The sequence below is a fragment of the Megalops cyprinoides genome, chromosome 7, assembly GCF_013368585.1.
Source record: "Megalops cyprinoides isolate fMegCyp1 chromosome 7, fMegCyp1.pri, whole genome shotgun sequence".
In the NCBI taxonomy this organism is placed as follows: Eukaryota; Metazoa; Chordata; class Actinopteri; order Elopiformes; family Megalopidae; genus Megalops; species Megalops cyprinoides.
Window position 1 is genome coordinate 1644841 of NC_050589.1, and position 13904 is coordinate 1658744.

At 45.5% G+C, this 13904-nt stretch overlaps 1 protein-coding gene across 1 annotated transcript; it reads left to right on the forward strand.

Annotated features, from left to right (window-relative positions):
- Positions 1-191: 191 nt before the first annotated feature.
- ndufa4l2a (NDUFA4 mitochondrial complex associated like 2a) lies at positions 192-8603 on the forward strand. Its single transcript, XM_036532498.1, has 4 exons — positions 192-362; positions 4670-4755; positions 5629-5689; positions 8293-8603. Exons 1-4 carry the CDS (start codon positions 312-314, stop codon positions 8347-8349), a joined length of 255 nt encoding a protein of 84 aa, XP_036388391.1. The 5' UTR covers positions 192-311; the 3' UTR covers positions 8350-8603.
- The last annotated feature ends 5301 nt before the right edge of the window (positions 8604-13904 follow it).

The window sequence follows — 13904 nt, forward strand, 5'->3', positions numbered from 1 at the left end:
AGTTTATGTGCTTTTCTTTGTTTTCAGCTTTCCAGGGGAAATGTTCGTTACGTGCAGACTATCTCTCGAGAGAATAGATGTAATTACGAGGATTAGATAAGTAGCTCAAACTCTCAGAGATACCCCCCCCCCCTTCCCCTCCCCCCTCTCCCGGGGAGGGTTAGCAACAGGTCTCGTTCTGGACTCGGACAAAGAGTGGTGCAGAGGTTTGCAAAACACGTCCGTTTCATTAAAACCATACAGCCGTCGACGAGATCGCATTTGAAAAACTTTGTTTCTGGGCTAAAACTATTAATTGCATTTGTAACGAAATGATAAAAATGATGCGAGTTTTGATGCACCAGGCGAAGAAACACCCTGGAGTAAGTTTATTGCGTATTTCATTTTTCTAATGGATTTGTTGTTATTATGATTGACATTTGTTTTACAAATGCTGCAAGAGTTCTGAAACTTTGACGTATGGAAAACGGCTTTAAGTTTTAAAACTTATGCTTCTTGTTAACATTAAAAATAACTCATTGAAACATTGTTTTGACGATAACATTAATTAGGACATGTATTCCATTATTTTAAATGGAATAGTACCTGCTTCATTGCATTGTTATGTGTGTGCCAAATATCCAGCACTTGTTTTCGGGCATGTAACTTTTATTGCTTTTTGATATGCTACTCTGCATATTAATATATTTTATTTGGAAGCACACGGAAAAAATAATACACCTGCCATTAGTTTATTTTAGATATGAAGTGTTTTGTGTTGGCTATTACGCTATTTGCTCATTTAAATTATCTTTACATTTTGAGTTATGGTCCAGGAGCTGATACAGACAATTACTGAATGTAAAACCCTAAATCAACTGTTCAAATCAGACTAGTTTTCTGTGACATAAAGCACTGTCTATATCTTTCTTTCTTGTATGTTCATTTAGCATTAACAATGACTCATGACAGTTTTCTTCATATTGGTGAATCTTTCTTGGCCAAATGAAGAGGAAGTCAGTTATACGTTACATTGGCAGAGCCTTGTTTGCATGATATGTAAACGCGAACATGCAGGGACACAGAACCGTGACGCCGGAGACTGAAGCTGCGAGGCTCGGATTGGCATGGTACCGTTACCCACCCAGCCTATGAGAACCTGACCGCATCGGCGGCCCAATAGTGACGTACAGTCAGCAACAAATACTGATGCCAATAGATGTCTGAATCAACTCTCCGATGTGCAGAACATGTATAACTCAAACATAAACAAACACACACAGAGGCACATGCAGACACACACACACACACACACACACACACACACACACACACACGCAGCACACACAAACCCCCCCCCCCCCCACACACACAGACACACACACACGCAGCACACACAAACCCCCACACACACACGCACACACACACACACGTGACCTTCAGCACTTGGACAGCTCCTATGACGCAGAACTCTCCATGTTAATCCTCACCTAGAATTTGAGTTTATTCCGTTGTTCCGTTGGTAATTTCCGCTGGTTATAATTTCATGTGGAACATAGCTATAACACAGAGAATTCTAATCGGGAGAACACCTGTCAGGATAAAGGGTGAGCAACAGAGAAACACACACACAGACATAGTCAGTAACGTCTTAAACTAATCTCCAATATAACGTGATTCAGTGCATTAATGGCAAGGTGGATTTTGCCGTTACTCCCAAGCGCCCACTAGCTGTAAAATAACATCCACATTCTGTAGTAACTCCCGTTAACATACGTTTTTCACTTTTAATATTTTGTTTGCTGTTGGGCGTATGGCATATTCAGATTTACAGGAGTCTATGTGGCACAGTGAGAGAAGCCCGAGACTGCAAAATGGGTCCTTGAGAACCTGTTAAGTCGTTGAATGTGCAGCTTGATTGCTTTCATTTCCAATTCACAACATGACTACACCAGAAAAACCGGACCCGAACCGCGACAGCTGGCGTGTCGCTGTGACTGTGCCGGGTGTTATAGCGAGTAGCCTACTATTGCTGTTTCGTGCCTTAACTATTTGTATAGAAGGACTAACGCTGTCACTCCAGTCATGGGATGTTGTGAGATGCGAAAAATTCCAGCCCTGTGCTACTGATCTTGGGTCAGAACCAAAATTTTATGAGTGAGATTCTGATTGGTCTTGTTCAAGCAGATGTTAGATCTGCTGTTTTTCGGCGGAATATACCCAGCGCAGGTTGTAAACAGTTCCAAACCACTCAGGAGTGAAAGAGACGCGCTCCTTCCTGTGTTTTTGCCGTCGTTAATATGCGCTCATCTACCAGAAGATCTTGTTGTGGCAAGTGACGCCCTTTTAGAGCATATTTTACATGGAGTTTGTAAATAATTCAGACAAAGTTTGTTATGCGTGCGATTCAGAGCCGTGACTTTCACCCCTATTCCAGCATCCCTACTCTAGAGCGAAGTTTGAACAAGTTTGACCGCATACTGCGCAATCAGCAACCCACCAAACATTCGCCACGTTGAAGTAAAAAATGAATATCGAAACAAGCTGTCATAATAAGCAAATGCATTTTGATTTCATTACAATGTATTCGTCAAATAATCTTCTAACTTCTTTACATTGAGGCTGACAGAGAGTACTGTGAAGAGGATAAGGTAGCTATAGCTAAAGCTGAATGGTAAAATCTAAATAAGTGATTAATCAAAACTGGGAGAGAAGAGAGAAAAGGTTAGCAATGCGGAGCTGGTTCAGAGGCAGGTATCATTACTCCCGGAGCTGAGACCCCAGTGCTCGTTCCTGCCGGGCTTGTTCCCCCTCTCAGCCTGTACCTGGATGAAGGGGAGGTGGAGAGGGACAGGTGTGTTGATCCACATGCAGAGTGAGACAAACAAACTTAAAAATAAGAGACTGAACATTACACCTGGATGTGTAGGTATGCATGGGGACCAGCGGTGTGGTGGTTCAGGGGCTGCTTGCATTATTGCATTATTGTTATCAGACACTCTTATCTATTTAACACTCTTATCCAGAACAGCACACGTTGTTGTGAGATCATTGTGACGTCATATCTGCATCCGCTGTGGGCTGTGGGGGAGAGACGATAATGTTTTGTTCGCCTCGCTTCCCCAGCACGGCCCTGGCCTGCCTCTGATAAACACAGGAGTGATAATGCCACTTCCCCAAAAATGACTCAGTGATTTTTAAACGGCTCTCTGAGAGCTGGACCAACCTTCCATATGACATTTAGCCATTTAGCAGACACTCTTATCCAGTGGGAACTACATAGGTTACACTTTTTACATGTTATCCATTTATACAGCTGACCATTTACTGCAATTGTGAGTTAAGTATCTTGCCCAAGGGTACACCATGAATGCCTCAACAGGGATTTGAACCAGAAACCTTTTGGTCATGAGCCTTGCACCTTGCCACTATACCACACTGCTGCCGCAGCGCTCAACTACACTGCTTATAATGAGAGAACTGCAGGTTATCAGACGGAGTACCAGCCGAGAGTTCTGCAGCGAGGGACTTGCCCTCAATTACATTAGAAAATATCCAGCAGGCAGAATGTAAAATTTGTAAAAGGTAATCCATGTAAGTAACCCGGGATAAGGCTGTTTGCTAAGCCAATAAATATCAATGAAGGTAGTGTTGATCTGAAATCAATGTTGTAGCAGGAAATCTCACAATTTGTCTGATTGAAGTTAAATTCCCTGTCTAATCCTTGATGCACATTTTTGTTCTAATCCCTGGGCCTGCAGAGCGGTAGCCCCTCCCACTCCCCGTCTCCACCTGTCACTCAGGATGACTGACAGGGAGCAGGAGAGCTGCCATGCCAGCTGGCTTGCTGTGTCCTCGGCAGGGTGACTGTCTTCTTATTCATACGGAAACAGCACAGGATGGTGGACATGAATAAGGAATATGCTTATGTAAAATACAGATATGCACTCGAGCATGTTCAAAACAACCCTGCCACACGACCTGACTCAACCCCACACTACAAACACACACACACACACACGCACGCGCACACATACACACACGTGCACACACACACACACGCGCATACATACACACACACACACACAAACACACACATACACACACACAAACACACACACGCACACAAACACACACACGCACACACACACAAACACACATACACACACACAAACACACACACGCACACACACACACACACACACACAAACACACATGCGCACACATACAAACACACACATACACACAGAATCAAAGGAGGGTCAGAGTTAATCTAGAGCTCAGAGAAAATTGTGTGTGTGTATATGAGGGTGTTTTACAGAGAGCAGGGCTGTGTGTGTATGTGTGAGTGTGTGTGTGTGTGTGTAACTGCACATATAACACCAGACCTTGAGAGCTGCAACCCTCCTACAGGTCCACAAGGTAGCATTCAATTAGCAGCTAATTATGGGCTGGAAAAAGAGATTAATTACTGTCTCATCTGTGTAATGACCTAATGAAGTACTTCAGCCCTGAGGTGAGGAGAGTGGCTGAAGGCCTGCCGCTGTCCTGCCGCAGAGCGTGAGGGATACGACTGCAGTTCCCATGCACAGTGAGGAGGAGAGACCCTCTGCGTCTACTAAAACTCCCCTTTCTCATTCTCCCCCTCCCTGTCCCCCTTCTTCCTCTCCCCTATCCCTCCCTTTTCCAGCTCGTCCCCCAGTTCTTCTTCATCGTGTTGGGGATGGGCGGAGCCTCGCTCTACCTGGTCCGCCTCGCTCGGGGACCGCACGTATGGTGAGACCTGCATGTGTTCCGAATCCTGACTGTCACCTCTCTCACAAAACAGACATTTCCATTCAAAGAAGACACAACAACTTGATCATTTTCTTTCATTCCACTGACTAATTTAATTACAAAATTATTTCAACATTTCTAGAGCCATCTGTGCCCAGAATGAAGGCAGTCACCATAGTTTATGTATATCTGGCGATTAATATCTGTGGCGATGGCATTTCAAGGTGTTTCACTCATTAGCAGAACTAATGGACTGTGTTGCTTTACTGAACACATCCATGCAGGGCTATTTCTCCTCATTGTTCAGGAGCTAAATTATCACGAGCTGCAGCTCTGGTCATTTTTTATTATTTCCATTCATCTGCACGTCCATCACTGCTGGCACAAAAGAAACAAATTATGGCTGTGATCATCAGCACTCAGCGTAACGTCTGCTTCAGCCATGAATGGGGCAATTGCTCCATTTATTATTGCTGTGGTCACAACATGATCTGAGAGACAGCAGGGCAACAATGCCGGCCTGTTCGTTACCCAGAATTCCCTGACACGCCGAGCCCGAACATGGGTGGGCCATCCGCCCGCCTTTGTTCCTGCTGATTCAGGCAGTGTATCTGAGTACTCTATCTGCGTGAGAACTGGGCTCAGACACTGAATGGAGGCTGCCTGCCAGGATTGCACAATGGCTGCACTCACGTCTCCATTCTCCCTCTCTCCCTCTCCCTTTCTCCATCTCCCTCTCTCTCCCTTTCTCCATCTCCCTCTCCCTTTCTCCCTCTTCCTCTCCCTTTCTCCATCTCCCTCTCTCTCTCTCCCTCTCCCTCTCTCCCTCTCCCTTTCTCCATCTCTCTGACCTGGCTGGCCTGGCGCTGGCAGCTGGAACAGAAAGACCAACCCCGAGCCCTGGAACAATCTGAGCCCAACCTACCAGTACAAGGTGAGCCTCCCCCGACTGTGCACACGGCTTCATAGCTGTCCAATCATGTAAGAGGTCACTCACAGCTGTCCAATCATGTAAGAGGTCACTCACAGCTGTCCAATCATGTAAGAGGTCACTCACAGCTGTCCAATACTATAAAGGTCCTTTACATCCACCCAATAATATGAGATCCCTCACATCTGTCCAGTAATGTTATCTATAAATGTTCAAGGTTCTTCACAGCTGTGAAGTCTAGTAATATTAGATGTTAGTGGTGAACATGTTTCTCATATTCATCACAGTATGTTAATGTTTTTGGAAGTGGAGTTTAACTAACTGGGAGTGTACAACATGAAACAAGTATGTCAAGTTAAGCATTTGTTGAAGAAATGACAATATTTATTGCACAGGTCTGCACCACTGTACACCAGCTATCAAAGACGCCCTCAAACGGTTAGGCCTGTTCAGATTGTTTTGATGCACATACAGTACTACACTTTAATATTATTTTAATATTTTAATATTATTTTAATATTATTTCTGTGACCTGAAAAACTACTGAATGAGACCGTACTCTCAGGGTACTGAGGAAGAAATAAACCCATAAAATACATAAAAACAAACAACCTCACTTACAAGGACGCGTTTTATCAGGGAGTTTTAATTAATTGGTTTTCCAAGGACATGTTCCCCGGTTTCAGTAATGAACAGAGCATCCAATGAAAGGTTATGATGTGTAATTCATAGCAGTTGGAGGCCTTCAGGCATCAGATTTCCACAGGCCTCTGATATTAGAAATAACGGGGTTTGGCAAGGTTGGAATAGGGGTGGGGGAGGAAAGACAACCAACCTTTAAAAAAAATGAATAAAACAGAGTAAGCGCAGGGGAAGAGCGAGCTTCACGCAGAGCGTTAGCTTAGCTGCGTGTCACGGTGTTGTGGCAGGGAGTATGTGTAGGGGCATATGGCTGTGGGAAGCACATTCATTCCTGCTGTGCAGCTATCAGACAGTAAAGGTTAAGAAAGGAGTGAGTCTAAATTAGGGGTGCACTGCTCAACTCCGGGCTGGGCTGCTTTCGGAAAGATTCTCCTTGCTTGACTATGAAGTAGGCTATATTGTTAATTAATTGGATGCATGCCTTAAGACCTACATATTTCCCAAAATGCATTGCAGAAACAACTTTCTTCAGAACAGGTCAGAAGTGTAACCTGAAGATGTGATGTACCATTTACAGAAATGAATAGCCGCTCTAATTATGTAATTATGAGCAATTCAATTTCATGCAGTGTGGCACAGCAGCCCTTTGGGATTTGAGCCTGACGCCCCCAGCCTGGATGACTGAGGCATTGTGTCCCTTTACTGTCATTACGAAACTCCAAGTGTGGAGGGTGGACTGCTGCCCCGAGCCTGAAATGCTATAAATCAGCTCTTTTCTGCTGGAGAGAAGAATTCAAGACTCAACCCACGTGCTGTCGGTACTAGGGCTGGGACAATATGTGTTTGTCACGATACGATATTATCACGATACTTTGGTGCCGTTTCAATTCGTATTGCGATTCCGATAGATTGCGATTCGACAAGTATTGCGATTCAACAGTATTGATTATTGCGATTTTTCTGGCAGTATTTTTATTCGTGTCACAGTATTCAGCAGCCCAAGCATTTAGAAGTGCCCTCTACAGGCCTGGTGGAATTCTCGGCCACTCTTGGCTCACATTTATCAGTGAAAGCAATACAGCAGTGCAGCGCCACTATTACGCATATGACGTCACAGAAAGTATCGATTCTGGGAATAAGTATTGATATTTAGTATTGTGCTATAAAAAAATCACAATATATCATGAATCGATTTTTTTCCCCACCCCTAGTCGGCACACTGCGGGCTTAGCGTAGCATGGCAGAGAACAGCTTGCATCACAACGCACAGTCTGCACTGAAAGAGGCAAAGTGCAGGCCGGAGGTACAGTGCTCTTCCGCTTCCTGTTGTCAGTGCCAGACGCTGCTGCACCTTTCAAAAGCAGCCATTACCACAGAGAGGTGACTTCTCTCCTCAACTGCTGTCCTAGAAGATGAAGCCACGCTGTTTGATGACACTGATGAAGTAATTAATCAATGAAATGATTGAATTAAAAGTCATAAGTCACTCAAAATGACAAAGTAAACAAGCTATCTCTCAGGTTTGGTGAGTGGCAGAAAGGTAAAAGAAATGAGGCTGGATGACAGATTAATAAATGTTCTCCAAAGAGACGAGTGAAATTAAAACAAACAACTCATATCAATCTGACAACAAACATTACAGTACATGGCATTAAAGTAATTCATAACGAGAGCGATTTTTAATTCAGGAGAATCACCGACAATTCATCTGCCAGTAGTATTTAGCATATCACAGCACTACTGAAAGCCTGAAATGGAAGCACTTGTTAGTATTACTGTGTGTTTTTCCACCTTTAACATTAGCATTGTGTGTGGATGTGGAACAAGTTAATTTAACAAGTTAATTTTCTCTTAAATCAGGAACATTGCAGGATTTCTCTCTCTCACACTAGTGTGCTGACGGCACATCTGTTTCGAACCTCTGACCTTTGTTTTAACGAACCCTCCTCTGTCTCCATCCCCAGTTTGTGGCCATCGACACCGACTACAAGAGTCTGAAGAAGGAGGGGCCGGACTTCTGAGCCCCCCCCGACTGCTGCAGTGGCCCCCGCTGTGCCAGGCCCTCCTCCTGAACGCCATAGCGCCTACATGTTATGCTTCTAGTGCCTGAAACACATGAGAATAAACGCGGCCGGGCCCACTCAGCCCGGAGTCTGAGAGCAGCGTTCACACGGCACCGACAGCACCACCTGTCACCATGCGTCACCTGAGCACCGTACAGGGGAAGCCACCTGTCCGAGCCAGCCCATTCAGCTGCCTTCCCCCACCACAAAAAGACAAAAAGAATCACTAACATGACCGAGAACAGATTAATGCTGGATCAATTAAAATACTAGACTGACAGAAACACAGGTGCTCTGCGCGGTCCTTCAGGTATTTTCCCCTCGCAGACGCTAGAGACAAACGCAGAGAAATGGCTGTTAAAAAATAATCACACAGCATCAATGCTTAAGCAGGAGCTTTGGGCCGCCCTCCCTGCCCCTCCTGCTGGAGTGCATGGCACAGCTGTCTGTGTGTTTACAATGCAGCACAGCAGCTGGTAGGACATCCACGCAAAACACGTGCCACAGCTCTCCCGGACCGAACCGGAAAGTCACGCTGTGTCAGACGCATCCTTTTACATATTACCTGTATTAGCTGTGGTTGTCGTCTGCCTTCCGCTTTGGGGGGGGGGGGGGGGGGGTTTGGGGCGCTGGGGAAGACAGGTCCATGTGCCGCGGCCTCTGAACGCAGCTCACACACGATCTGCCACCGCACTCTGATGTGTCCGTGTCTCTGTGGCAAAGCACTCTACCTTCATAATAAAAACATATTCACATGAGCCTGTCTTTGCCTGTCATTTTACAAACAGCCATAACCGCCCGACCCCAAGGAAGGGGACGAGCTAATGAGGGCTCAAAGGGAAGAGCACTCACACTCAAACTGTCAACACCTGTGCACAGCTCCTATTGGAGGTAACACAGGTAATCAGGTAACCACCTGTGGTGCTGGCGGGATGGATACCTGAGGAGGCTGGGGGGTGAGGTGCTTGGACAAAAGTTTTGGGCAGAAATCTGTGAAAAGATTAGTCTTGGCAGATTTGGGGGGAGAATATTGCTAAATTCTAGTGAAGAAGACAAATAAAAACTAATAGAAGTGCATTGCTTACAATTCGATTACAATCAAATTGAATTTATTTTCAACATTTACCCATATATTGTGAAATACTAAGGTCCAGGGTGACAGTGCAAGGAAGAACCATAGGCGTCATTTACGCCAGGGATGCTGGGGACATGTTACCACCGCTTTTTGTAGTGGCCCATTTCGTCCCCACCACTTTAAAAAGGTGTGAACACGTCTAACCCGTGGTTGTCCCAGCACTTTTCAAAACAAACTGACACCCATGCTTTTAACCGCGATGAAAGATTAGAGTAACACCCGATTCAAGCCCTCATTCGAACACAAAATATCTTACACTCCTTAATCATGACAACATGAGAAGTTGTATTCGGTGTTTACCATCTGAGGACAGAGCAGCTTTCTGGAGTTCTCTTTGTTATGCTCTGCTTATGAAGTAACTGTCTCTCTTGTGCTTTGTTTTTGTCCTGAATGCTGTCCTGTCACCGCAGGCTGCCTGCATCCAGCGAAAACAAATGACGCATCCACAGAGTGAACGCTGACGAAGCATCGCGCCAATCCAGAACTCAAAACGCTAATGAAACGTTCTTTATGATTGCTGTGACATCTACATAACGCGGGATAGCAGTAAAGATAATAGTTAAAGCACCGTTATGAGTTATTTTTGACATCGCAGAGAACACAGCTGAAGATTAAAAATGCCCGGTCAGACCTGCATCTCACTGGGCAATTTCTTCGACTAACTCCTTCCATGTTGCACTTACTGTGCCGTCTAAGACTGTTCGTGTTGCCTCAGCAAGGAGGCCGCACCGATCAAACGGTTCAGACCTGCTCTGCTCTTCCTCATCGTTTCGCCTTCGTGCATATTTAGCCCATATTCCGCCCAGTAGACCCGACCGACCCCTTGCGCTGACGTGCTGTTTGGAGCTCTTATTCGTTTTGCGAGATGTGTCACAGATGATCAAATCCAGATCATGGCCATGTCAGTTGACCGGCTCGTTCGCGTAGCGGCCATGCGACCACTGGCACCAGAATACTAAAATAACGGATTTCTACATCCCAACTGTTGAAGCAAACGGATATCAGGTCTACGCTCTGTTTAACGCATTTTTGCTTTGTAACTAATGGATATGAAATCCGATTAACGATGTTCTCCCTTTACAGCCATATGAACAATCTGCAATCAAAACTATAGTCACTCCTTTAGCCAATATAGCTACCCAGCTAGCTAGCTAGCAAGCTAGAAGTAAGCGAAGCCAGCAGTTAAGTTAGCTCGCTAAATGTCTGTAACCAAACCCTAAACACATTTTGACAACTTGTCGATCTTCCAGTTTAATAAGAAAAATCTTCAGTCTCCAGATCAATTCTCAAACCTCACTATATAAGTAAAAGGTAATGTAGGTTCAACAACGGAGGCAGTCTTCATTAAACGTTGTGATTGGTTGTCTGTGATTGGTGCAAGTACACGTGAAGCCTATCTTCTGGGCGGGGCTATAAATTCGTCATAATATTGTTGATCGTCCAATCAGAGCCAGCCCAAACATATCATTGGCGTCTATTGAAATTGGCTTCTCCAATAGATTTCAGTTGGAAGAAAAAGTGGAGAAGAGGGGATTTTAAGATGCTCGAATGTTGATGTTGTTTGGAGTCAAAATGTCAGTTTGAAGCCTGCGCTACACGAAGCAATTTGCACAACCACGCATGCAGTGCCGCTTTATTCACTCATTTTAATTGTATAACAAGAAAAAAACCCTGGAATGTTGAAACACTTGTTCAGAATATAAGGCAATCGGATGTAATTTTTGGAATCCTATAAATCAGTAAGCCAGACCCTCTTTGGGTGACCTCTGACTTTCTGAATCACACCTCACATCGTGCCTGAGTGACTGCCAGACACCCCATAAACAGCAGTAGCCCCAGTTCCATGATTAGTCAGTTCAGTGTCCTGAGCCCACAAAGACCAGAACATGTTCAACACGTCCGATTTCTTCCTGTGCTCAGAGCCCTGGTTCCTGGCGAGAGGTGGAGGGGTAGACCCAGGGCTGGGGTTTCCTCATGCCCTGATCAGAGACAGAGATGCAGCCGTGTGGGGTGACATACTCCGGCCCGGAGTGGAGCGGACGGGCAGCAGGGAGAGGCTAATTTTAGCAGAGGAGGGTGGGGGGGGGGGGGGGGGGGTGGATTTAAGGGGAGAGATAAGGACAGCGGAGTGAAAAACCCACACACACAACAAGCTGAATAAATAACCCCCCAGTCAGGCAGCGCTCTCTGGGAGGGGCAGTCAGGGTGAGCGGAGCAGCCCCAGCACAAGCACTGATCCTGAGCAGAGATAACAGGCCCTTCCCTTCATCTCCCAGGCCAGGGACAGCTGTCATGCAGAGAAGGGTCTGGCTGCAGGCCGGAGCTGGAGCGAGAGCAGTCAGGCTCCAGCCAAAGGACACTGCTCATGTGGAGTATGTATGGGGTTGTGTTCAGACCTGATTAACATCCCTGACCCTAACCTCTGACCCCTGACCCCTAACCTCAGACCTAACTCTAACCTTAACCCCATTCTAAAGCCCATTCTGAGTGGTACACTGATTCCTCCCCCCGACTCCTGTGTTTCAGCAGGTGTCCCAGGCGTGGTGGTGGACGTGTCCTCTCAGGGATACAGCTGTCCCGCTGGTGACGGATGAGTGGAACAGGAGTGAGACCGCGGAGATCAGAGAGCAGCGATTTACTGCAAAGACACAGCGGGGGGGGGGGGGGGGGGGGGGTTACCTGCGAGGGCTGCTTACCCCCTCCTCTCTGTTACAGGGACCGCTGTCTGACACCTGCATTACACAAAGCAATTTGGAATTCAGATCCAGTTTAAATCACAAAGAATCTAAGCAATATCAATAACATCATACACCAAGGTTACCCTGGCTGATAAAAGTCAGCCTACCCTGGAGGAACAAGGTCAATGCTGCTGCTATGGACTCCCAGTCATTTCTAATGAACAGCAGAGCTCTGACTCAATCTCGAGTCTGAGCTGCAGGACTCTACCACCTGGGAGACCCTTTCACATCACTTTACCCTGAAGGACACATGTCACCCTCTGAAATCCTGAGCATACCAATTATATTGTCTAAAACCAAAACTAAAATAGCTTTACAGTCATATCCGGTCATTAAGTTGTTGGTTCTGGAAATGTCCACTGCTCAGAATAAGCTGCAGTTTCGTCGGCTGTACATCACCAAAATAGCAAGGGTAAACACTGGGAGAAAGGAGAAAAACAACAAAAGGAGAGGAATCGCCTGCTCAGTGTCATTTAAAAGAAGTGAGTCATGTGACATGTATCTGGGCTCTCATTGGCTGTCACATTCAGCTGCATGGAATATATCTGATGTACTTGATCTTTGATTGATGTTTGATAGGTTGTGAGAGCATGGAAGGTTGATAACACTGCATATCAGGTGAATCTATCCAGGGTGAATTTGGCTGCAGGTAATAAAAGTTCTATACAAACTACCTTTGGTAAAATGAGCTTAATAATGCAAAAGGCCCAAATTCCACCTGCTACCTGTACCACTTTCATCTCTCCAGACACCAATCTAAGCTCTGTGGAGTTTTATGAAAATGTCACAAGCTGGTATTAATTTCCCTTTGTGAGGAGCTTATGATTTATTGTTGTAGTTTGGTTCCTCAAAACACTTATGGGAAACTCAACAGATTCCACCCGATTCACTGATCCTGGATCAGTCTACACTTTATGTTATTTGGATTTTGGGTGGAGAAACTGATCCTGGAGAAATACCCAGAAGTTCAGCTGTGGATTGATACTTGACGGCTACTGGTTTAAATGCACAAACCTAGAAAAAATACCAAGAAAAAAAACAAAATATATCATCTACCATTGTCAGCCAAGGTCACTATGTCCGATTATGTTTTGTTAAGATGTTAAGTTGCCCTGGGTAAGAGTGTCTGCTATATAAAATGTATTGTAGTCTGAAAAGCAACCACTACTCATCACATTGTAATTGAATACACTGGAATCTATCAAATGAAAACACACACACACACACACTCTCTCTCTCTCTCTCTCTCTCTCTCTCCCTCTTTCACACACACACACAGAAACATGACTTCCTTAGCTGTAAGGCTTCTGAGGACGTCCTCATGTCCTTGGAGTTTGTGTGACAGGCAGCAGGCGGGTCGTGAGAAGCGAGGGAGCAGGGGTCAAAGGTCAGCAGATGTGTGCCTCTCTGCTGCTGCAGTGGAGAGAATGAAGAGCTGAACTCTGACCTGCCACTGCAGAAGAGGAGATATGATATGCATTAACTCATAAACACACATACACACACACACTCACACACACGTACACCCACATACACACGCACAGGCACACAAACTCACACACACTCACACACACTCACACACACACGCACTCACACACACGTACACCCACATACACACGCACAGGCACACAAACTCACAC